Source organism: Camelus dromedarius, chromosome 7, assembly GCF_036321535.1.
Source record: "Camelus dromedarius isolate mCamDro1 chromosome 7, mCamDro1.pat, whole genome shotgun sequence".
NCBI classification, from domain to species: domain Eukaryota; kingdom Metazoa; phylum Chordata; class Mammalia; order Artiodactyla; family Camelidae; genus Camelus; species Camelus dromedarius.
In genome coordinates this window covers 6,549,698-6,576,178 of record NC_087442.1, presented here as the reverse complement: position 1 = coordinate 6,576,178, position 26,481 = coordinate 6,549,698, and the positions used below count along the sequence as shown (strand labels likewise).

The 26,481-nt window shown below is 42.4% G+C and overlaps 1 protein-coding gene across 3 annotated transcripts in view; it reads left to right on the top strand.

The window, feature by feature from the left end:
* Positions 1-14,987, top strand: part of CNTNAP2 (contactin associated protein 2) — a 1,833,097-nt gene extending 1,818,110 nt beyond the window's left edge. For all 3 annotated transcript variants that reach the window (XM_064487267.1, XM_064487269.1, XM_064487268.1), the window contains 2 exons: positions 8,282-8,362; positions 11,075-14,987. In XM_064487267.1, coding sequence (XP_064343337.1) covers positions 8,282-8,362; positions 11,075-11,274 — 281 coding nt within the window. In that variant the 3' untranslated portion in view covers positions 11,275-14,987. The remainder of the gene's footprint in view (positions 1-8,281; positions 8,363-11,074) is intronic.
* Positions 14,988-26,481: the final 11,494 nt, after the last annotated feature.

The following is a 26,481-nucleotide window of genomic DNA, read 5'->3' as shown; positions in this document are numbered from 1 at the left end:
AAAGTAAAGTGAAGTAAAGTAGTAAAATAAATAAAATAAAATAAGTGAAATAAAATAAAATAAATTTCATGTTAAAATGTAAATGTACATAAAAATCCGTATGAATAAGGGAGTGTGGTTATTTTAAACTTAGAGGATGAGATGAACTGCTGTGAAATTTCCTCCAGAGAAAAGGCTAAAAGTGGTTGTCAAGAATTCACTTGGGACTTTTAACTTTTAGAAAACAGGAAAGGAGAAAGACAGAAATGATACCTTAAATTTGTAAGTGACTTAAATTGCTGAAACGCTTTTGTTTTGTCCTGACAGCAGCCCCACGTGATATGAGGGGCCGTTACTCATCACATTTTAAAGATCAATGTGACTCAGAAAATGCGTATGTTCCATCAGTAAACACCTGACGTGTGGCTGCAGCAGCAGCTCCACATTGGCATCTCTGAGGGAACTTCCTGGACCTCCTGATGCCTGCTCTCCATCCCAAGAGATTCTTAATGTGCTGTTGGGACTGTGAACCCACGGGTCCCAGTACTTACAGCGCCTTACTCAAAAGTATACAGAGAACAGCATTACGAGGTCTAAAAGTCAGGTAGACTCACCTCACACTCAGTGCTTTTTTCCACTTTTCCTTTCTCACAATGATAAACTTGAATTTCACCGTTAAAGAATTCCAGTTTTTACTCTGAACTCTTTTCCGAGCTTCTGTCATCCCTTAAATATAACGCCGAAGTCCGAAATCATCAGTAATTTGCATACCTGTAGGGGAAATCTTTGCTCCTAAATACACCTTTCTTCTTCTTTCCACTTCCCCTTTTTTTTGATAGGGAATAAGTCATCCCTAAGACTGCTAGGGCCAATTAAATATTATTTCACCCTCTGTTGACATGAATGAGAAGGGCTGTGACAGCCACATGGCTTGTGCTGGAAGATTATCACATTATCTTGATAATGATGTGAACCATTACCAAGGAGGAGTCTGTTAGTGGGAAAACATCAGGAAGCTTTCAGAAGCAAAGATCATTTGTTTCACAAGGTGCTCTTTGCTGACCATTAGCCGCTCCACCTGCCAACAACAAAGACAGTTGCCTTTTGAGATCTGAGGTTCATTCAGAGAGAGAACCGTTCCAAAAACAATGAAAATACCTAGCATGGGGTTGTAGGTTGCGTTTTCTGAGGTCAATCTTGTCTTGGGGTTGGAATTTTTAATTTTCACTTGTGCTAATGCAGTTGGAAAGAGTATTTCCAAAGCAAGGGCCCAACTGGGCATGTATAAAAGACTTGAAATATGTGCAGACGTAACATTGAAAGCACTATAGTTTTACTTCTGTTCTCCCCTTCAAATAGACCACAGTGGAGGCAGAATCCGGCTGGCTGGCTCTGATCTGGGTTCTGATCACCACTGTGTTCTCAGAAATCATCCTTAACTGTACACTCGACTCTGAACGCTGAAGAACAAAAAGGGTCAATTTTACATTTTGGTGAAACAGCAGTTCCAACACAGACACCCCGCAAAGCTGACACCCCGGGGATGTTGGCAGAGCTGGTCCACAGAGAGCTGGAGTATATGCGTCACCCAACACCTGTTAGATGTTCTGAGGTCGAAGACAACACCCTCTGCAAGTTGAGGTACAGAGCTTATAGCAGAAGACAAGGTGTTTTTTAAAATGCATTTAATTTTTCATTCTACTACCTTAAAAAATATACATCAATAGCAAAAGCAAGTCAGTAATATCCAGCTGTTTCCAGAAGGGCCATCCACAAATTATAGCCCTTGAATTTACTAGAAATATCCACAGAGACAGAGTCAAAGAACACCCTTCATCTCTGCCTGATTCCTCAAATGATTAGATGTGCCTAAATATTCCCAATGATGAAACCCATCTCTTGACTAGATTTGAGAAAACAAGTTACTTTCACCGAGTTCCCAAGCCCCAGATTTGGAAGTCCGACGCCGCTACTGGCACCTGCACATGCCTGGTGGATGCGTTTCGCAGCAGAAGTCTGACAGCAGCCCCTCGGGGGTCTCCTGAAGACGCTGGTCTTCTGAACAGTGTCCATTCTTGACCACTGCCTAGGAGAAGAGGTGCACTACATCAGTGACTGTCTTTAAAAGACACATTTTGGCTCATTCCCTGTGATCGGTTGCTTTCTGCTTCCTGTGATACTTACTCATCGACCCTCTCTTAGAAACTGAGGTGGTTTCCATGATTCAGTGGACAGTCAGTTCTTGCTCATGCTGCTTTGCTGACGACGAAACCACAGATCGTATTAGCTGAGCCGCTGCATAACAGGTACGTGCACCAGGCTCGGGAGCCGTCCGTAACTATGTCCCAGCATTTCATCAGGTGACAGACAGTGGCGCTGGTGCTGTGGGACACTGGACACACCACCTGCCCCTGTGACCTCAGGCTTTTCTACCTGAGCTGACTGCATTCTGCCATCACACAACCCACCCGGCAAACAGCAAAGAGACAAGAATTCTTCCCCCCCAAAAAAAGGAATCAATAAACTCCAGAAAAACCAACAACCCAGTATTTAAAAAAAAAAAAAGATCTGTTTTCTCTCTTACATGCCTGTGAATGCGTCTGTGACATCAGGAACCTACGTGCCGGCATCACTATGTTTTCCCTCCCTGATGCAACTGCTTTAGAGAATCAGCTTTTTTTTAAACCAGGAAAAGTCTCCAAGGACAGGTCTAAACTAACCATTTATTAAGCCCCTTGGCTGTTTTTTCTTAGACTGCTTTTAATATTAATGAGCGGTAGCCGCTCCCCCGCTCTGCATTCAAAATACTAAAGAATTGCACTCAGAAATGAGAGCAGTGTTCCGATTAGTAGCTTTTACAAGACTAAAAAGAAATAGGGCTAAAGGAAACGGAGCCCGGGGCGTCCTGTCATGCAGATCATTTAAAAGCACACAATGAATCAGCCAAACGAAGGAAAAAAAGACAAGGTCTCAGAAGGAATTATGCCAGTTCTTTGCAGGCACTGCATTAAATTAAAACACAGAAGCACAAGAACAGCAGGAGACGTGAACCCACCAGGAGCCTCAGTGAAAGCTCTCCTGCCCAAAGCGAGGCGTGTGTTCACGCCCCCGGCGGCCTCCCAGCCCTAGTCGGTCCGAATCTGTGTTTTCACCAGATCCCAGGTGGTTTGTGTGAGCCTTAAAGTTTGAAACCTCTGAACGGGAACATTCGGGAATCAGTCTGTTTTCTTCTAAAGGGAGATCAGAATGAGGTGTAAGGAGGAGGACAAACCACACACCCCACCCAAGGCCAATGAAGAGCTCCCCCTTCCCCAGTTTCTCATTGCACAATACGGAGCTTTGTCCCTGACCTCCAGGGCCTCGAGGAAGTGCCGGCCCCAGGAGGGAGAGTCCTGCTACTGATTGCCACTAGGAGTCATATTTTCCTTCAGAAAGGGGTTTAAATGGTACTTCCCAGATTTATCCTATGCCCCCGATTTGGGCTTCCTCATTCCTGCATTCCTCTTAACATCAACATGGATTTATAAACCCCTGCGGCAGAGGAAAGGAGTGATGGAGCGCACACACAAAGAAGCGCCCGACGGTCATAGTAGAGGAAGATGCCACACTACTGGGCTCCCAGCCCCTCCCTCTGGGCTCCCCAGTCTAGACTTTCAACATTCAGCTTGAGAACTACAGCAAGATGCATGGAAAGTCCTGAATGAGTCTGGAGAGCTGGTTCCAGTGACCCTACCAGCCTCAAGATGCTGACCAAAATGCTATCCTGCTTTTCATCCACCTCTGCCATGGGGAAGGTCACAGACTCACCCTATGAAAGTCAGCTGTTGACAATCCATGATCCACAGTGCCTGTAATGGGCCAGCCATAGCGTTGACAACTGATTTGGGAACAACTACGACTAAATACGACATTGTATAGCATAGGGAACTATATTCAATATTTCGTAGTAACTTATGGTAAAAAAGAATATGAAAACAAATATATGTATGTTCCTATATGACTAAAGTATTGTGCTATACACCAAAAATTGACACAACATTGTAAACTGACTATACTTCAGTAAAAATATATTTTAAAAAATTATAAAAAAAATTAAATAGGAAAGAAGCAATGATTTGCCCACCTGAGAAATAACAAGACATCTTTGACATGAAAAGGACACCCTATGTCATGTCTTTGTGTTTACACGATATCTGAGCTTCTGTCAATAATGAGCTATTTCTAATCCAAATACCTATGGTTAATCAGACAAAAGAAGTCAGCGCCAGCTTCGTTTGGGAGATCAGTAAATCTCCTTCCCGAAAGGCAATTGAAGCAATTTAGAAGTTGGCTGAAAACTGATGGAAGGAAATCTAATAAAATCAATTGCTCATTCAGTTCTTTCATATAAAGTTGGCGTTATTTAAACCATCAGGACCTAGAGTAGATGATGACAAGTTCCTTTATTCTGTTTCTTTTCACTTGATTATCCGCTTTGGGTCACTGGACCTTGGTCACTCGTGCAAGCAGCTACCACTTGCTTGCTCTTTTAAGAAGCTGGAAACGTTTAAGGTTTGTTTCCCTTCTCTAGTCGAAGCCAAAAATTCATCATCTCTTCCCCATTTGAACCCTGAAATTCTGGTTGGCATCTTTCTGTAGAAACTGAGGCGAAGGGTACAATAGAGAGACGAACCTGAGGCTCACAGAGGCACTGCCACGAATTGTTTGCCTGGATAAAAACCTACTGGCCTCAAGAAGTCTCTCGCTCCTGAAAACATGATCAGCAGTAGCCTCTCCTAAAATAAAACAGCATCTCCTATATCTTCAGCATCTTTGTCGACAACGATTCGTTTTCATGTCTGTTTCTAAACTATCAGTCAATAGTGAATGGCTAAGACAAATTATTTGAAAAGACAAAATAATTTTCTGCCATAGCGCTCAGATTTGAAGGGAGGAAATAAAGTGAAATAAAACAAAGAAACTGCAGAGAACAAAGGCATATTTACATCATGGAACTCAGACTCCACTGTAAAAAAAAATGTTGCAATTCAAATGAAATTACAATTAATAGCAGCATTTTTGTTGAAGTGTCTCAAATTATCCCATTAGATGCTGAAGCCCAAGTGGTTTCCATGGCAATATTTTCTCTAGATGTCAGCCACTATGTAATATTTTTGTCCCGGATATACGACAGCCTGAAGCTTTTAGTGTCTTTCATTTGGGGGGAGGTTTTCTGTTAGATAACCTCAGTTTATGTGTATGCATTTAACTGTGTGTTTTATTTGCAGTTGGTTTCTGAGCCTAAAGTCTACAATTTTACACAATATGAAATTTAGTAAATAAGAATTACAACTCCCTGGCTTAAGTTCATGTGCTGTATTTTTTAAAAAGCGGGGGGTGGGGGGGTGGTTGTTACTCCTTTTTCTCCCTACCTGCTCAGTGGGACCGGCAAGAAATTTGAGGCTAAAGTATTCAGATCTCTTTTTAATATTTTGTTCTTACAACTAGCTTTAAAATCGGTTTCTTGTACTTAAGCACCCGCCTTGAAACGGCCTCTATTAATTTTTCACGTTCTGTAAATGCAATCAAAAATTCTGATCGGATAGTAACGTTTGAAAGCACAGTTAGCACTGTTCATGACTTCACAAGTGTTACTGTAACGGTGATGACCATTCTCCCTGTGCTGTTTGGGCCCGTGAGGGATTTGCGTCTGGAACACCGGGGCTCTGTGCCACAATGTTGTGTCAGGGTCCTGGGTGGATTGCTCCGCTCAGCTGCTGCTGTCAGCATGTCAGTTATCCTTCGTCCGATAACATGTCTCTCCTGCTCAGTTTTGAAGCCACACAGACAGCCCACCAGCCACAGAGAAAACAGCGTCATTGCATGGTCTGAAGGGGGCTGACTGATCAAGCCCAGTTGTTTTCCCAGGTATATGGGAGTTTTTGCAACAAAACAAGGTATTTAGAACATCAAAAGATACTGTTAATTAAGGAAGAACCAGACATCTCAAGGTAATGAATTGAGCACTTAACTACGCACGGGAAGAGGCAGGAGTCTGGGCTCACTGAAGTCAGTCCTTTGATATTCACCTTGAGGCTCTGGGGCCAGTATCCTGTTTTTCTCCATCCTGAATCCCCTCAGGGTGCACCGTGGGGGTGGCTGCAGTGGCTTATGGCTTGATAGCCGCAACATCGATTGTTTACTGATACAGCAGCTGACATTCTTTGGCCACAAGTGTCATTTGGGGACAAAAGAAAAGCGTTATTGAATATAGTCTTTGTCTATTTGACGCAAGTCTGGTCCTCAGACTTAACATCCCAAAATATAGGTTCCTGGATACTCCAGCGCCACTAAAATTGCTCTGCTCTCCTAGCACACTTGGAGCAGGGTGACGGGGGATAAAGTTAGCAGCCAAATGGAGCGTGTGACGTGGATGAGGTGTGTGGTTTGGCCTCGTCAGTGTCCCTCGGTCTCCATGTTTCTCAGTGTGCATTTCCAAGAGGATGCTGGTACCCAGAGGAGAGGATACTTAACAATGAAATCATTTGAAATAATTTACATACAAATGAATCTTTTGAAATCACATCAAAATAGCAATGACTCTGCTTGCCAGAATAAAATGGATTTGCCTCCAAGGATGTAAGCACTCATATACATAAGGACAACCAGCCTCGAGTTACAAACAAAGCCATGAAAATAGGGATGTTCACGCAGACACAGAACCCTGCCCTTGAACTCCTTAAGGACTTTGTTGGACCTGCAGGTTTTCCATTGGTTGTTCTCTGATGATAACCAAAGACTAGTGGACACAGGAATCGCTAGCAGCTTTTCTGTATTCAAGATGTTTCTTTCCTTTGTTGGGAAAAAGTAAGAATGCTGCCTTGCTTTAAGGGTAGAATTGAGTTTAGGCAAGTGACTTTCAAACTTCTACCTGCGTGGGTGACTTTATTATTCGAAGAGGCTACACAGATGTTTATACACCTCTTAATGGACTGATTTTAATTATACCAGTGAACGAACATCCAATTAGCTTTGCTACTTGTCTGCACTATTTGTCATTGGGACTGCAAATATGATTAAGATTGGCCCTTGCCTTTAAGAGGATGAAGTAAGGAGTGACATGAATTAAGATTATTGCCATTAGATCCCTTTAAAAACTAAAAATAGAGTTACCCTGTAATCCAGTAATCCCACTCCAGGGCATATATCCAGAAAAAACTCTAAATCAAAAATACACATGCACCCCAGTGTTCATAGCAGCACTGTTTACAATAGCCAAGACATGGAAGCAACCTAAATGTCCATTGACAGATGATTAGATAAAGAAGATGTGGTATATATATATATATATATAATGGAATACTACTCAGCCATAAAAAAGAATGAAATAATGTCATTTGTAGCAACATGGATGGACCTAGAGATTATCATACTAAGTGAAGTCAGACAGAAATATAAATACCACATTGTATCACTTATATGTGGGATCTTAAAAAAAATGATACAAATGAAGCGGAAACAGAGACTCACAGACGTAGAAAACAAATTTATGGTTACCAAAGGAGAAAGTGCGGGAGAGGGATAAATTAGGAGTTTGGGATTAACAGATGCACACCACTATATATAAAGCAGATAAACAACAAGGTCCTACTGTACTGCACAGAGAACTATATTCAATATCTTGTAATAATCCATAATGGAAAATAATATGAAAAAGAATATATATATGTAACTAAAACTATGCCCAAGATGAGCAGTGAAGGTATAAGATTTTATCCTTGAAAAGCAACTCTCAGTCTTTGAAGGGTGGTTTACATCAGGGAATTATGCGTCTTGATGACCAAATCTTACTGTGTCCTGTGGGTGTATGAGTTACATCGTGGAACCTACAATTTCAGGCAATTCACTATGAAGAGGTAGGGTCATAACTAAAACCACATTCATGCTTTAGATTAGTATTTTGACTATATAAACAAAACTCTTCAATGAGGCTTGGAAAGTTCTCATTAATAACAATTTTCATCTTTTTTATTGTTCCCTGTATATCTCCAGCACTCAGACTGGTGCCTGATATAGAGTAGGCATTCTACAAAGGTTTGCTGAATGAATGAATGAATGTACTGGCCATATCTACTTAGTAATACTTCTCTCAAGAGAGAACTTAAGTTTAAAGAAGAAACCAGAGTTTCTAAAAACGTTGTATTTGTTTTTATGTGAGCCAGTTTTATTCCCATAAGATAACTTTATGAGCTGTATGCAAAAATTAAATATCAAATTGTTTGGGATTAATGATCTACATGACTTTCCATTTCTTCCCCTCCAGCCAGTGCTGATTTTCCGTATAATCCAGGACAAGGCCAGGCTATAAGAAATGGAGTCAACAGAAACTCGGCCATCATCGGAGGTAGGTGATGTGTGGAGCAGTCTTTCACATGGCCACGCACCTGTGGGAGGTAGTCATCTTCAATAAAACCATCATCTAGAAGGGAAAGAGTTACCTGGATTTTTACTTTATTTGTTTTGCTATTTAACTATGAGTGAAGATTGAGAAGTACAGATGTAACCTGGCTACCTTTTAATGCTAATTTGTTTAAAAAAAAAAAGAGAGAGAATGGTAGTGGTGAACTAGCCAGAATCAGAATATGCAAGTATGTAGTCATGGCAACAGCCAGGACATTTCTTCCTTGCCCTCCAGTCTTTTCCACTCTCATCCTCTAGCATCTTGAGTGGTCCAGGAGAACCTACTACAAAAATGGGAAGGACTGTGCCCGTCTGGTTTCAGTTATCTTAATCAAAGTTATCAGAAAATTAATCAGCCGGAGTATCTAAGGTCTTCTAGTCTTTTCTTCTCACTGCAGATAGACGTGCAGAATCACTTGACTCTCCTAGTGCAATTCCTCATGTTTGGATCAATACTGATAACTCTGTTGCCACCTTCTCTCTCTGTTCTTCTGTCTAATTTCCTAAAGAGGTTTCTGACCTCTCTGAGGATGGCGAATATGATAAGCGTATCAAGGAGTTTAAACCCAGCCAATCAACTCAGCTTAGTCAGCAGGTATATTTTCTATAGGAAGAAAGTAGATACGTGTGTGTGTGTGTGTGTGTGTGTGTGTGTGACTATAAAATTAGAATACATTCAAAATTTTTCCCAATGCACATTGTCCAAAGTTACAGGAGCATCTTTTCACGTGCTTATTGCCATTTGCAAAGCTTTTGTGAAGTGCCTGTTTAAATCTTGCCTGTCTTTTAATTGGATTGTTTGATTTCTTGCTGTTGATTTGCAAGAGTTCTTGTATTCTGGCTACAAGTCCTTTGTGAGACATACATATTGTGAGTATTTTCTCGCAGTCTCTGAGTTGCCTTTTCATTTTCTGACTGGCATTTTTTGAAAAGCAGGAGATTTTAATTTTGATAAAGTCCAATTTTTCTAACCTATTTATAGCTTGTGGGGATTTTTAACCCTATCTAAAACAAAAAAAAAAAAAAACTGCCTAAGCTAAGGTTGTGAAGATTTTCTCCTAGAAATTTTATACCTTTTGTTTTTATTATTCAGTCTATAATCACTTTGAGTTAATGCCTGTGTATAGTATGAGATAAAAGTCAAAAATCTTAAGTGAATATCTAGTTATTCGAAGACCACTAGTTGGACTATGTTTTTTTCCAATTTAATTTCCATGGCACTTTTGTCAAAAATCAACAGACCATATGTGTGTGTCTCTTTTTTCTGGCCTCTATTCTGTTTCGTTGGTCTGTATGTCTTTCCTTGGCCAATACCATGCTTCCTTTATTCTTGTGTCTTTATAGTAAGTCTTGAAATAAGCAGTGTAAGTTCTACAATTATTTTTTTAAATAATTTTCACTATTCTAGGCCCTTTACATTGCCATATGAAATTTAGAATAAACTTATACATTTCTACCAAAAAAATAGTTTGCTGAGTTTGCTGTAATTTTCATTGGGATTATATTAGATCTATAAATGAACATCTTAACAATACTGACATTGAAATATAGTATATCCATCCATTTATTTAGGTCTTCTTTAGTTTCTCTCAGCAAAGTTCTATGATTTTTAGTCTACAATCTTAGACAACTGTGTTCAATTTGTTCTATTACAAATGGTATTTTATTACTTTCATTTCCAAGTCTTTCTTGCTTATATATAAAAATACAAATTTGACCTTGCTAAATTTACTGTTAGTTCTAGCAACACTTTTTTGTATATTCCTCAGAATTTTCTATGTAGACAAGCCCATCCTCTGAGAATAGAGTTCTTACTTCTTCCCAGTCTGTACACTTTTTATTTTTCTTATTTGATTGCACTGTCTAGGACTTTCAGTACAGTCATGAATAAAGGGGCTGAGAGCTGACACTCTTGCATTGGCCATATTTTAGGGGGAATGTGTTTAATATTTCACTGTTAAGTACAATATTAACTGTAGATTTCTCCAAGATGCCCCTTAACAGGTTGAAAGTTTCTTTCTATTGATAGTTACCTGAGAGGCTTTTTGATGAATGGGTGTTGAAGTTAGTCATATGCTTTTTGTGCTTCTATTGAGATGATCATATGGTTTTTCTCCTTTATTTACTCAATGTAATAAATTACAATGCTTTATTTTTTAATGTTAAATCAGTCTTACTTCCCTAGAATTAACACCACTTTGTTATTTTCCTTTTTACCTGTCGCTGGGTTTCAATTGCTGAAATTTTATTAAAGAGGAACATTCCATCACTTTCCTTTCTTGTAATGTGTTTATCTGGTTTTAGTGTCAGGATGATGCTGGCCTCATAAAATGAGTTGAGTAGTATATCCTTCTCCTCTATTTTAAATCAGACATGTAGGATTGATATTACTTCCTTAGGTGAAGTTTGTTAATAGTGTTTTTGAGGTGTTATAAATTCCTACTGATTTTCTGTTTGATTGTTCTATCAGTTACTAAGAGAAGAGGGTTGAAATCTCCAAATACAACTCTTTTCAGTTCTGCTAGTTTTTGTTGTTTTGGAGTTTTGTGTTTTGGATGGGAGAGTAGCGTTTGAGGGAACCATGATGAAGTGGGGGAAAATGTTGGCAGATGTATAGGGTTTGTTTAACCTCCAGTGCATCTCCTGTCTCCACCAGGGGTCATTGCCGTGGTGATTTTCACCATCCTCTGCACCTTGGTCTTCCTCATTCGGTACATGTTCCGTCACAAGGGCACCTACCACACCAATGAAGCGAAGGGAGCAGAGTCAGCAGAGAGCGCAGACGCCGCCATCATGAACAACGACCCCAACTTCACAGAGACCATTGATGAGAGCAAAAAGGAGTGGCTCATTTGAGGGGTGGCTCTTTGGCTGTGGGATGGGGAGGGGGGATTACTCGGAGGGAAAGGGACAGTAGCACCCTACTTCATACTCCTGAGCACATCCTTAAAATATCAGCACAAGTTGGGGGAGGCAAGCAACAGAAAGTTCCTGAGACTGATCGCCACAAAAGATACTTTTTGATATTTCTTTATAGCTGAGTTTCCCCTTCTGTATCAAAACAAAATAATACAAAAAAAATGCTTTTAGAGTTTAAGCAATGGTTGAAATTTGTAGGTAATAACTGTCTTATTTTGTGTGTGTTTAGAGGTGTTCTAAAAACCCATGGTAAAGGGGCGAGTTTTCTACATTTTTCAGAGCCCTTAGAATTGGGGTATTTTTTCTGGAGAAAAGCTAATGCACATACACATGGCCTCCAGCATTCTCTCCCTTCTGCATAGAGTCAACCTCTAATGGGCTATTGGAGTAATTAGTTTGTGTTCCTATGATATTTATTTTGGTGTCCTGTGAATTGGAAAAGGAAAGCAAGGGTCAGAGAGAACCTATGATTTGCCAGTTTTCAGAGACCTCAGTCTATGCCAGTTCTCAGAGAGTTCCTGCCCTAAGCAGCTGAAGAGAGAGAGGGTGGGGACAGCGTAATCAACACAACCAAGAGAAGCTTTAAGAGCCCGGGGATGCAGTTTCCTGTTGGGGTTGTTGGTTTTATTTTCCATTGGATTCTACGAGATAATATTGTCCCATATATAGTCCTAGACTCAACCAGTGTCTGTAACTATCAGCTACAATCCCTGGTGACCAGCTGTTACAAAAGACCTTTCCTCTGCTTTACCTACGACATGTTGGGTTAATTGTATGCATGTGTGAGCAGCTCGGTGGGGAATTCAAGCCAGATGTTAAGATTTGTTTGCTCCATGTCTTTTATAGTCGGTTAGCAAGAGCATGGACACTTTCTAGCGAATGCGTAAATTAGGTTATGCTTTTTGTTTTGCTTTCCATCCCTAGTTTTTAAGACCCTGTGACAAAATCCTAGCAGACAGTGTCCCTTGAATGGATGCACCAAAATAAAGCCAGTTATGATCGCTATTTTTATTGCTATGACTCTGGAATCATGGGGAAAACGCTGCCATTTTTCAACTCATCTATTCCATGTATTGGTCCGTCCTGGACAGACACACTGCTGTGAATCAGGGATCTTCCTCGGCAGAGACCTTTGAAGCTCGGGTTCATCACAACCTGGTAACTGGTTAGAGAAGGGACATGTCCAGTCAACTGTTCCTCAGTTTAAGCAGGAACCTTGATCCACTTATTCCAGCAAATAACTATTAATTTAAAAATAATAGACTGTGTGTGAAACAAACGGGGCAAAGCTCCAGCTGGAGCATCTAAAAAATAATTTCATTTATTTATTTCAAGAAAAGATTACACAAAAGTTATTTCTACAATGACTACCATTTATAATTGTATTATTCAGGCTTTTAGACTTAATAAGTTCCTTAAAAGTGTTTTTAGACTCCAACATTTTGAGGAAATTAAGTATGATCACTTTTTTCTTTCACCTCCTGGAAGAGGGCAAGATGCAGCTTAAAGGTACCGGTGCTATTCTTCTGATGACCTGCCTCAAGAAAATGGAAATTCTTGTTCATTTGGGTTCCATACTCAAGATACTTGGATGCCTAACTTAACTGGAGGGTCTCGGTTTCTTGAGTGATGGAAACTGTTATCCAGAGCTGCACATGACCCCAGTGTCTGACGTATTCCAGAGGAGACAGTGGACCAGTCACTTCACCTTCAAGTCAAGGTAACAGAACAAAAGGGAATCCTAAGGCCCTTTTTACAGTTGCTGACCTCAGGCACCACCATGAACGCCCTTTATTGAAAAAAGGTCTTGATCTTTCTTCCATGAACTGCATTTAAAATGAAAAGCCTTTATTATGACCAAACAGAACACTGTAGCAGATGACATATCGAAAACAAAAGTTATTTATTTGACTAAGATGATTACCATTAAGGATTCTTTTATAGAGTGTCACATTGAAAAAGCAAATTTTAAACATTGCATTTAAAAATGTTTCTGATTTCTTAAAAACCTATGTTACAGGTATTACTTGTGCACTGAACAGATAATGCCAGATGGAAATCTGTTATTTATGGCATTTCCCATAATAGCTTTATTCTTTATACATCGAGCATGTTCCCTTTCTTTCTAAAATTATTAAGGGGTTGAAACAATCAAACACAGGCCTTATACTAAAGTGTTCTCACCCCTTCTCTTCCCTGTCTTCTTTTCTCTTTTGTGCCACAAAAAGTGAAAAATAAAACCTAACACTTCTCACCCAGTTTTGGAGTGACTGAAGGGACCAGTGCTTCTCCCATCTCTCCATCCCTGGAGGTTACAGAGCTATGACCCTGGCTCTGCCCTTAAGGGGGTGACAGCCTGGCTAGCGGACAGTCGACACAGAAAGGTGGATAAGGTATTAAGTAATGAAGTTAAGTGCCAAATGAGTGCTGCAAATCTTCTCTTTGGGACCGCAGTTTTCACCAAATTTCCTAAATCTGTTTGTGAAGGCCGCATCCAGTACCTTCTAGAGGGTGAATCATTTGGTTCTTGTGGAGAAACAGAAGCAGCCTTTTTTCCAGCCCCCCAGGCAGCCGTGACCCTCTGACCCGAGCTCAGGGCCCAGCGTGGCTTTGTCAGTCATACTCTGCAAAAGCTTGACATCTTACATCCCAGTACCTTACCTGTCAAACACAAAGACCACTGGTGGTGTCTGTTTAAATAGTAACAGACAGAACAAAAACAAAAACATTTTTTTTAAACAAGAGGTTGTTTTAAAGTTTCAGGGAAAGCTGGCGGCTGATTTAGGGTTGTTTGTGCGGGAACTCTCCTCAGGTGTAAAGCAAGCATCTCTGTTTCGAGTTGCTGGGATTGGGGGCTTTGAAGGAACGCAAAATCAGGGCCGTTCTAAGCTCTCAACATATCCCCTTGAGCTCCAGGAGCTCAAGATGGGAGATGTTACATTCTTGTTGTGTTCTTCCCTGGCTTTTAGTATATAAGACAACATTTCCCCTTGTGGCCTTCACCCAGCCGCTCAGAAAAGAGAGACTTGTTGTGTGGAAGTTTTTAAGGAGGAGCTGGAGACGAGTTTGGAGAGGCTTTGTGGGAAAGTCTGTTGCCCTGCGTTTGACAGACAAGCATCCTTACCTGACAGGAGCAGGATTTCAGAGGCGCAGGAAGAAGACCTGGCAGGAGCCCCAGAGTGGATCTGAGTGTTGTCGCTGAACATCTGTGCAGAAGTCACCAGGTGCCACTGGGAGCTGGGTGCACTCGCACCATAGAAAGCTCCAAAGGAAAAGCAAACAGAGACCAGTTATGGGAACATAGTGTCAAGGTAGCGTCAAGAAGGAACTTTTATTTCCTTCTGTAACAGGATCTGGTCTTTCTACTCTACGCCTTGCTCTTTTTCACCTTCTCCTTTCTCCTGCGGTGTCAACATTTTAATGGTTCCTTTACCTTCACCCCCACCGAATTATTAGCACTTGATTCGAACCTCTTCATATTTTTTTCTTTTTCTCCCTTCTGTCAAGCAGTTTTCAAAAAGAAAGGCAACAACTATTAAACTGAATTTCAGTGAGCCAGCCAGAAGGATCTCTAAATGGCTAGTCCCACTAGAGCCACCTCATCCGGAAACAGATGGGAAGCAGATAGTGTGTCTGACTTGGGCTGGAAACCAATGGGCACCATTTTTAAAATGGTGTTTAGGTAAGAGTGGATCCTAAGAGCCAGCTGGTCAAGTCCTAACCCCTCCTCTCTCCCTGATCTCGGCCTGGTCGCTGAACCTCTGGTCCTCTTTGCCTCCTATGTGAGATAGAGCTGTTTTATCTAACTGACAAGACAATTGTGAGGTGCCATGGTTTCTTGGCTGCAGAGACCTTGAAACCCAAAAATAAAGGCCAAAGTCAATGGACCTATTAGAAGACTCACTTCCCAGCTTGTGGTCTTAAGTCACATCAAAAGAAACAACGTTGCCATGTCCGGGAATGTAGAGACTCGGGGCATTGCTGAACTAGATTATGAATCAGGTAGACAGCAGAGAGCTAATCTGTCAACATGGGGAGATGAAACACGGCCAAAGGCCACAGAAACCAGAACTCCATGTGTATAGAGCACGAGGTTCCCACCTGGGTGTGATCTGTAGCTTACATGTGCCCCAGTGTGATTGGACAGGTTTATAAGTAAGACGCCACGAAAAGCAAATTGACTACTTCACTTAGCCCAGTGGCTCTGTGCCTACAGTACACGTACCCTGCATGATGGTGTTGGAAACCTTCGATTTATTTCACACCAGTATTTTTTTGGATACAAGTGGTATGTGAAACTTACTGTCAGTGAAATAGGGAAACTGTGTTGAAAAGTTGGTTATCCCCCATGGAGCGAAGACTGGCCAAAGGTAATAAAGATACACAGGGACACAGGTGTTAAAAATAGGCACTTATGGGTTTATTTTCCAGGTGAAAATGTGCTTTAGGAACAGCTCTGCTTAGATGGTCTGCACCATTTTCAAGTCTCGGCTTATTTAGAACTGCTGGGTTCTGAGATGACTGGAAACACGGAGATGTCTCTCCTCTTGCAGGCTGAGAAATAGTTCCCATACGACTGAGTCTAAGTTTTGTTGGATTTTTAAATTTTTTCTGGTGAGCATAGTGACTGCGGAGGTTAGGGTGGTGAAAAGTTGGGCTAGTATTCTTTCTGTAAAGTCAGTTAGGATTCCATCCCTGTGGAGTAACACCGAACTTCACTCTCTAAAAGCAACAGCATGTAAACTAGAATGAAAGAAGGTAATTATGTATGTATGCTTAATATTCTTTGTGAATGTCTTTCACTGAACTAAAATTATATTAGAAACCAGATTGATAAATAAAAAAAAAATCCAAAATAGTTTTAATTATCCTAAAAGTGATTCTTTGTGTTTTTGTTTTACTCGATTCTCTTAGAAGTCATTTTCACCCTTCAGCGAAGAAAGTTCCAGGCACTGAAACATACACCTCTTTGGAATATAAGCTTTCCAAAAGCTGTGGGGATGTGATCCTTCCTCGAAGACAGGTCTTACATGGCGGCATCCATGGCTAACCTGCTTTTGCCACACAATCCATCCCTCCCCCGTGTTTCTTAAAGTAGCTTAATGGATGTTGGCTTCACAGTTTGGATTATTTTACACACAGCTTGATAAAATGTGGTTAGAGTTAAGTGATTTACAGGATATATTCTGAGCCTCATTTGGGATGAGCGAGTAACACGGGATAATGGACAGATGTGTCCAGGCCAGTGAACTAGGTAACAGGGATTTACAATGGGTCCAGAGGGGCAGATCTTTCTAGATGCACTCTGGACATTAAGAGCTGTGGTCTTCAGTTATTCCTCCCATTTTCTGGCCTTCTGTTACCATGGGGAGGCCATTTCCTGCCAATCAATTTTCAGTGAAGCATTTAAATGTACACTGAATACATGTGAATTTCAATTAAAAGCGCGGCCTTTCTGTTCTTCAGCAATTCCGCAGGCCAGTCAATAGCAGCGTCACTCCAGTCTATTTCAAAGGTGTTATGCCAGGAAGGTCTTTGTCATGATTCTGCTTTTCGAGTGTGATCCAACAGGTGTGGGGGGAAGGTCAGAAAGTCCTTGGAGAAAAGCAAATCAGCACTTAGAAAAGTTCATAACAAATTTTAAAAGAATGAGCCGGCAAGTTCAGGATCTACCACCTGCAACCAGAGCATGGGAGGCACAACGTGCTCCCTCCCCTCCCCAGTCCCGCCGGCCACCAGCCGTGTGGACACCAAGGTCAGCACATTCTGGGAAGGCAGCGGCTTTATTCTGCACAAGGCAATCTTTGTGACTTGAGTGGGGAGCAGGGAAGCAGAGGAGGATAGAAGGAGTGGTTGCGGGGGCGGGGTACAATGAAAAAACATCCAATTTTAACCTCTGTCGGGGCTGACACGGCCTGAGGGACTTACCAGAACACAGAAAAGAGGAAATAATTGTGTTATTATTTTTTGAGAAAGAGTTTGTGGCCTCCCAAAAGAGCCTACGTCTGAAAGCTACTCTTTTGAGCCAGTATGAGGTCACCATTTGCATGTGTTCACCTTGCCGTGGTCACTCCAAAGACCATGAATTCCGAGAAACCAGGGCTGAATAACCCCTGAACCTGAAGCGCCCTTTCCCCTCCCACAGACCCACCAGCACGCCTGCGCAGGACCGCAGCCCAAAGCAGTTTGCAGAGAGAATACAAGCGGGTTTGGGGGGGGAGTGAGGGGGGTGTTTCATTTTTCCATAATCTTTCCGTTCGTCTTAATTCATCCCCTGGGTATACAGTAAGTAAAGTCTCTTGGGACAGGTAAGTAAATACTTATGCCAAGTCTTCACCAAAGGACTGAAACCTACAGTTTTGTTTTGTTTTTTTAAGTCCCTGGGACTGAAGCATGAGAAAGGTAGTCATTTATTTCTTCTAAAAATAGAAATTCAGATTACCAAGTGTAAATTAAGACATGACAGAGGTGCTGTATAGCACAGGGAACTATATTCAATACCTTGTAATGTCCTATAATGAAAAGGAATATGAAAAGGAATATATGTGTTTAACTGATACACTAAGCTGTACACCAGAAATTAACACAACATTGTAAACCAACTATACTTCAGTTACAAAAAAAAAAAAAGATGTGACAGAGATGAAAAAGGCCGAGATGTAGAAAATAACATCTTGTTAACATTTTGTTTGTTTGTTTACAGATAGAAAGTTGGAAGACAAAATCTGTAAGTCTAGAAAGGTGACAGCGAAAATGGAACAGGAGGGCAAGCTTTTAAGTCATGAAAGCTATAGAAAGGGTAAATATGCACTTACTCCTTAAGACCTAGTACAGGAGGACTAGGAGCAACTTTTGGAGCCAGAAAGGAGGTACATTTAGAGCCAATAAAGGAAAAAATACAGGGCAGCCAGAAAGAATTGTTGCAAGCAAAAATAAAAAACAAAAACATATAATTATCTTCTAAAAATGACTGTGATTATTTCAATTATGATCCCACCACATGGATTTTAAATGGAAATCAAGATTGGGGAATCAGTTCATTTAATAGATATTAATGGAATGCCTCCCGGGTGCTTGGCACCAGTCTGGACTCGGGAGTCTCCAGAAAATAAGACAGACACTTCCCTGCTCTCGTGAAACTCAGGTTCTAGTGGGAGGAGAAAGGTGATAAGCAAATAAATAAATAAAATGCAAGAAAACATGATGTCTAGTCGGGGAATTAATTACCTTTCGTGGGGGGAGGTAACAGTGTGACTGCGTGGTTGCTTTCGACAGGTGGGGAGGGAAGGAGGACTTCTCCGAGGGGACAGTGGAGCTGAGCACTGAAGAGGCAGGAGCCTCGCAAAGATGGGAGGGAGGCTCACTGTGGACCAGGAAACAGCCGAGGGGGCCCCGAGCTCAGAGGTGTGGCCCCTGAGACAGTCCACGTGTCTGAGAAGAGGACAGGAGGGGGCACCACCCAACAGATGCCGTCTCCCCTCCGCACGTGTGACTGTTCCTTCTGACCGTATTTGAGCTGGAGAGACTCAGAAACAATTTCAAAGTGTTTAGAGAGTGTGATTATCAGGGTTCTCTAGAGAAACAGGACCAAGGGCGAGAGTGCGAGAGAGAGGGTTAAAGGAAGCGGCTCGTGTGATCTTGGCTGCCAAGTCCAGAATCCGTAGGGCAGGCTGGTCAGTTCCAAACTCAGGCAGGGTTGAGTGAAGTCTTATATATGTGTACACACACCCGCACACACACAGTCGTGTATGCTGCACTCAGTGAACCCACTCTTGGGTATAAAGCCCCCCAAATTCTCAAATTCATCCCTAAAAGTCATGTTTGAAGACATCCGCCTTGGTGGTGTTGGTGGAGTAGGGACCTGAAGGCAGTGCAGCAGCCTGGTGGTAAGAACCCAAGTTTTCAAACCCCGCTCTACCACTTACTAGCTTCTTGATCTTTTTTTGCTTCATTTCTCCATCTGTAAAATGGGGATCATAGCAGAATTTAAGTTAAGTTACTTACACATTAAGTTACTGTAAGGATTAAATTAGTCAATACATATAAAGTGCGTAGAACAGAGTCTTGCGTAATAAGTACTCTGTAAATGGTAGCTGTGAAACTACCCTCGGGTAGTTTCTTAGAGAAATTCTTGCAAAGGCCCATAAGGGGACATGTGTACGGACACTCAGAGGAGTGTCTGCGGTAGCCAGGAGTGGTCAGCATCAGAAGTATCTGTCAAGTCGTTACATAAAATAAGGAATGCTGTATAGTCTTCGGAAGTCACCACTACATACATACACAGCAACCTTACGTCTTAAAGGGCAGGGAGGGATGAATTAGGGGTTGGGGATTAACAGACACACATTACTATATGTAAGATAGATAACAAGGACCTCCTGTATAGTACAGGGAACCATATTCAATTCCTTGTAATAGCGTATAATGGAAAAGAATCTGAAAAGAAAGTATGTATATGTGTCTATATGTATAACTGAATCACTTCGCTGTACACCTGAAACTAACACCGTAAATCAACTACACTTCAATAAAAAATTGTTTAAAAGAGAAAACATAGTATAGAGTGAAAAGGTAAGAAACAAATTAGACTCATAAAACAATAGAATTTATTAAAACTAAAAACCTACATACAGAACAATGAAACATTTGCAAGGACCCATGAATAATTAAGGCTCTGCACATGTACATATACATCCTTCTATAAAATATATGTTAGATAGAAAACAAAATATTACCGTCACTACATGTGGAATGGTAATGCAGGAAGTGGGAGAGGGAAGTGGGGTGGAAAGGACATAAAGGAAAACAAAAGAGAATTTGCATGGACGGATGATGACAAAATACCTTTTTCTGGGGAGAATCACCAGCTTACCTCCCAGCCCGTGGTGGTGGGAGGGGAGAGAGAGGGGCAGGGAGAGCAGCTGCCCCCTCCCCCGCCCCCCTGTACACAGGGCAGCGCAATGCAACGAGGACTGCAAGGGGCCCGACGCAGGAACGGCTGGCAGGAAACGCCACTGCTAATGCAATCAATTAATCAATAAGAATTAGTAGATGATCAAAGACAATGTGAGAGGAGAGTGACAGCAGAGCATTTCCGTTCTTTTAAATCCAATAAAGATCCCTGTATTGCGGAATTGAAGGAAACTCAGGGGAAAGGGGCCTGCCCCTCCCTCTCCGGTTCTGCAGATGAACAAACGCGGACCCCTTTACAGGGATGTGAACGGAAGAGGCCGCCTGGCTACAACGCCTGCGGTTTCGGGAAAACCGCCCACCCTGGACCGACTGCGGATGAACCGCCCACAGCCTGACTGCTCACTCGGAGTGGAGTAAGGTCTGTAACCAGTGTCGAGTGGAACCAGAACAGCACTTCTGCTGGTCAAGTGAGTTTGGGGCAGGTCAATGGTCAGGTGTCCCTTTATGAGAAGCTGGGCCAGTGGGCAGGTGTCCCTGTTACATGTCCTCATCGTAAAGAAAACGTCCTGGTTAAATCACAGATCTTGCTAGAAGCACGCTTGAAGCTGTGTCAAAAACACAAGAAGCTTCTGTAATATATTTCTGGGTGATCGCATTATAACTCCTCTAAATTAAATTTACAGAGTTCATTGGCTTTTATTCCAAGCAGTAACCATGTGTGCCCTTTAAATCATCACAAGTGTAGCAGCTATATTGATGACTGCCAGACCTGTCACTGCGAATCTCAGCATAAGCACTGCAGAAGGGAACTCTAAAGTTTAATTGGTATCCCTGTCTGGTATTAGAATATACAAGTCCGGGACATATGGGGAAGAAAAATGAGTTAATGTGAATCGTCTTAACATGAAGCCAGCATACAGGGCAAAACAGACAGCTGCATTTATTCTGAAGCACTTGCCTTGACACGTGTACTGTATTATGTGGTCGATCTGGGGGAAATATTTACACAGCCCACAGACAGAAAGGGGCTTTAGGAGTGACGGGGTGCTGATCTGGGTATGGTGGAACAAACTGAATTTACTTTTAATGAAGAGCAGCAGTCAGTGCAGGGGGAAAAATGTATTCGCTAGAGTAAGTAGATGTGAGGGAATTCTTTTCCAGGAGGACGAGGAGTGATAGCAGCATAAAGGGTAACAAAGCTTCAGTAAGGTAGATGGGGTAAAATCAAGAAATAATGCTGGATGGATGCCCTGCCTCAGAGTGCCTTTGTTTACCTGGGAGTCTTGGGCCAGACAGTCCATGGTCACAATGAGATGCACGGATGGGGTTTTGGGGCCACATGGTATTAGCTTGACCTCTGGAGGAGCTGGAGACTAAGGTCAGCCGTAGGGGCGGTCAGTTATGTCTATGTGAACCTAATAAGAACTCAAGACACCAAAGCTCAGGTGATTGGCAATATTTCATGCATAACATCACACACTGTTGCTGGGAGAGATACGCAGGGTCCTCACAGCTCCACTGGGAGAGGACAGCCGGACCCTCCCACCTGGTCTCTCCTGTACTCTGTGCTATGTGCTCTTTCCCATTACTGATTTTAATCTATTATCTGTTCACTGTAACCATGAGTGTAACAATTTGCTGAGTTCTGTGCGTCCTAGCGAATTACTGAACCTGAGGGTGGTGTTGGGGACCTCCTCCCCAAATCATAATCATACACAGCCTTTCTTGACCAGTGTTTTTTCACTTAACAATAGAACATAATTGTATCTCACATTACTTAATGTTTCCGTCATTTGAATGGCTACCTGATATTCCAGTATGTGGCTATGCCCACACCTACTTTACTTCTAGTTCACCTCTTTTACTATTTTACTGTACCTCTGTTGTTGGACATTTAGATAGTATCAGAAGTTTCCCTAGGAAAATATTGCTTCAAAGAACATACGTAGAAATAGGTTTTTTTGTTTATCCATCATTACTTTATGATAAATTCCTAAAGATAGGATTCCCTATCAACTGATATATATATATTTGATTCACATTGCCAAAGGGTCCTGCCAAAGATTTTACCAATTTACACTCCTCACACCCTCGTCTGCTCCAAGCATTAGCATTTTCCCATTTCTGCCAAATTAAAAGGTGGAAAATGTTATCTGAATATTAATCTAATTTGCTTTAATTTGCATTTCATTGATTACTAATGAGGGTGAACAGCTTTTCAGATGTTTTTACTAGTCCTTTGAGAACTCCCTATGGAATATGATCATTTGTGAAGCTCTTGATAATTTTTTTTTCAATTTGCACCAATTCACACTCCCCCCAGCAGTCTTTGGGGACAGCTGATTTCAGAAAAGAGTTGTATCCATGCAAGCTGGGCTCATGGGGACAAGCCAGCGGGGGAGGCCACTTGGGCTGGTAGATTTGAATAGAAGGGCTTTTTCATCAGGGAAACACGCACATAACAAGGGTGGGATGTGTTTTAGAACCTGAGGCTAAAGCGTCTTGGTGGGAGCAGAGGGCAGGTAGGTGTGACTCAATGGAAAAAAAGTAGAGATGAGCAAAGGGACCTCAAAGTGGAGAGACCTGAATTAAAACCACACTGCTTATCCTGTGGGCAGGAGAAGCCATGACTGATTCCTAAGCAAGGGAGTGATTTACCACTACTATTAAGTTTCCTGCTTGATTGAATATTTAAATTCTCAACAGGTGTGGTGATCTCTTAACCACGCTTCTCAGAAGAACCAGGTGAGCCTTTTTGGCAGCTCTAGGAGAGCTGGGTTACAGGGAAAGACACAAATATGAAAAATGTGCTTTGAGTCATTTTTGCTTGGACTCCTATTCAAATCTATCCTAAAAAGCTAGAAGAAACTCAACAGCAACCACAGTGGAAAAACCAATATTGTGGCAACAACCAAGATCTAGGGTTCTTTTCCTTCCTAAGGCCTCTTGCTGAAACTGGTGAGCAATGGTAGCGCAGGTGGGGTCAATTCCAGGAAACGAGCCAAGTTGCTTTGTGGTTTAAAACAAAAACCTGGATTAAATGAATAAGAGCCTGTAGTGGTGGTCTTGGTACAAAGACTAACTCTGTGGCATGCATGCTACTCAATCTACAAACATGTATTAAGAGCCTGATGTGTGCCAGCACAGTGCTGGGTCCTGGGGATGAACATGAACAAGTCTCTTCTAAGAGCCTGTGCCTTGTGTCAGGCAGCACAAGTAACTCTAATACTTGGCAGTCTGTAGTAGGTGCTAATTTAAAAGTTCCAATAGCAGTGCAGCAAGGAAAACATCGTCAGAGGGGCAGGGCAGTTTAGGAGGTAAGAATCTGAAGCCAGAGCCAGCTGATTGGCTCAGACCTGGGAACTATTTGGCTTAATTTCACTAATCTCAATTTCCTCAACTGTAACGTGAAGACGATAGTAACCGCTTCATCTTGCTGTTCTTGAAAGGATTTTGAAAACAATTATGAGCCCTTCCCAGCATAGTGCCTGGCATGATGGAAATGTCACTTATCACTGGAGCAGCCCTCAATGATTTTTTAAATTATTATAATATCAAACTTTTCTATGATCATTGACTATTTTATTTAAAAAAAATTTTTTTTATTATTGAAGTATAGTTGATTTATAATGTGTTAGTGAGACAGGAGGGAAAGGGGCAGGGCACAGCCATTCGAGGAATGACAGCATTTAACACCAAAATGATGGAAGATTCCACTCCCAGTTGGCCTTGAGGATTAAGATGGTGGGAGATTTGACTTCTAGTAGACCTTGAGCTTCATTATATGCTCATTGCAACATATTAGCATGAAAAATAACATGCCCACAGGTACCATGACAGTCCCAAGGCCAACCATAGGAGGTCAAAGAGTGGGCAGTGGCCCAGTTCCTGGGAATCCCAGCCCCTTCCCCGGGGCAGCTGGAATAGTCCTCCCAGTTGTAGACGTGAAGCTACCGAGCCCATGAAAACTGGCAACACCGAGCCTCGTGACCGCCTCTCTCGCTCCCTCTTCTTCAGAGAGACACCCACACTCTGTCTATGGAGTGTGTATCTACCTTTATTTTAACCTGCGCACCCAATCCCCACATCTCGTGGCCTTTCTTTTCCTTCTGAAACAGCCTGCAGTCTATGCAGTATGTCTCTCTCTGAATAAATCTACCTTTACTCAACTGTGGCTCACTCTTGAATTCTTCCCTGCGCAAAGCCAAGGACCCACACTGGCAGGGAACATCCCAGGGGGCTCCATTGAGACCAGAGACACGGCCCTCCTCACGCCCTACACCCATTTTTCCTTCATCATCAGTTTCTGGTGTATAGCATAATAATTCAGTTGTACATATACACATATTCTTTTTCAGATTCTTTTTTATTATAAGGTTATTACGAGATCCTGAATGTAGTTCCCTGTGCTCTACAGTAGAACCTTGTTGATCTATTTTGTATATAGTAGTGTGTATCTGCTAATCCCAAACTCCCAATTTATCCCTCACCCTCTTTTCCCTTTGGAAACCATAGGTTTGTTTCCTATGTCTGTGAGTCTCTGTTTTGTAAATAAGTTCATTTGTATCTTTTTTTTTAGATTCCACATGTAAGTGATATAGTATCCACATATAAATGATACATTTGTCTTTCTCTGACTTCACTTAGTATAAAAATCTCTAGTCCATTCATGTTGCTGCAAATGGCATTTCATTCTTTTTATGGCTGAGATAAATACACACACACACACACACACACACACCCCACACTCACACTTTCTTTACCCAGTCATCTATTGATGGACATTTTGGTTGCTTCCATGTCTTAGCTATTGTAAATAGTGCTGCTATGAACACTGAAGTGCATGTATCTTTTCAAATCAAACTTTTCTCTGGATGTGCCCAAGAGTGGGAATCACTGGATCATATGGTAAGTCTATTTTTAGTTTTTTGGGAACCTCCATACTGATGTCCACAGTGGCTGCACCAAATTACATTCCCATGAATGTTTATTTTAAAACTGTCCTTAATCACGGATGAACCTTGAAAACATTATGTGAAGTGAAATAAGCCAGACACAAGAGGGTTTCACAACAATGTGACTGTCCTTAATGCCACTGAATCGTACACTTACAAATGGTTACAACGGCAAGTTTTATGCAAGTTTTATGTCTATGTTTTACTGCAATAAGAATATATTTCCCCGTGGTTTCCCATCATGAAAGAATAATGCCAACTAATTGTTTGCTAGAGAAACTTGTTCTTAAAGAATAAAGTTTCTTTCTCTATCCACACGTCAAGTGCCCGTACAGGCTCTTTGAGACTGTGGTTCTAGAGAGTCCCGTGACCCCTCAGACCAGCTCCTTGGCTCCCCTCCCTCCCCAGAGCCGCCCTGGGAAGTGCTCCCCGAAGCAGAACGCGCAGCGGAGGTGCCCAGGTGGGGCCGCTCGTTCTCCCACGCGGCCCCTCCCCAGGCCGCGGCAGAGCCCGGGAGGGATTTACCCCGGAGTCTGCGCTTCCCGGGCCTGGAGGAGGGGGATGCGGGTCCTCCGCGCTACAGGGGGAGGCAGAGAGGACGGCGGATGTGCCTGCAGCCACGTCTGCTGGGACTCCTGGGCCAGCCCATCCTCGCGCGTGGTTTCCGTCTGAAAGGTGAGCGCTCTGCGTTTGCGGTAACTTCCCTGCAAGCCATTTCTCAAGCGCGAAGTAGCGGGGCCAACAGGAAGGCCCAGCAGAAGGGGTGGACTTATCTCCTTTAGGCTGCCGTTATTCCTGTGAGGCTAAGGGAGCTGGGGTATCAGAAAAGGTGCCTTTCACGTTTTTCTGCAAAAGCTAGGAAAAGGGGCGAGGTTGTTCGCAGGGTGAGGCTGTATATTTGGTTGACATTCGTCAGGTGCTGTGAGAACCGGCCTCTGGTGGATCAGAAGGTTCCCTGGTGGCAGGTGAGGTGCCGGTTCCCACACACGCTGCCCCTCGGAAGTCCTGTCACTTCACGTGGTCCCCGTTCCCCCAAACCTCATCTCCTAACACCTCTAGTGTCCCTTCTGGCGCCACAATTCTGCGGCAAAAGTCTATGAAGTTGAAGCCAGTTCAAATCACTGGGGCCAGTGGGGCTAAGGGCAAATTTTCCTCTTCTCTGGGCCCCGTCTCCAGGGAGGTGAGGTTGGGCAGCCTGCCCTTCCTCCCTGGCCCAGAATGCTTAATTCAGCTGGTCCTGCATTTCAGCGGGTCTAGCTGGGATGTGGACGGCTGT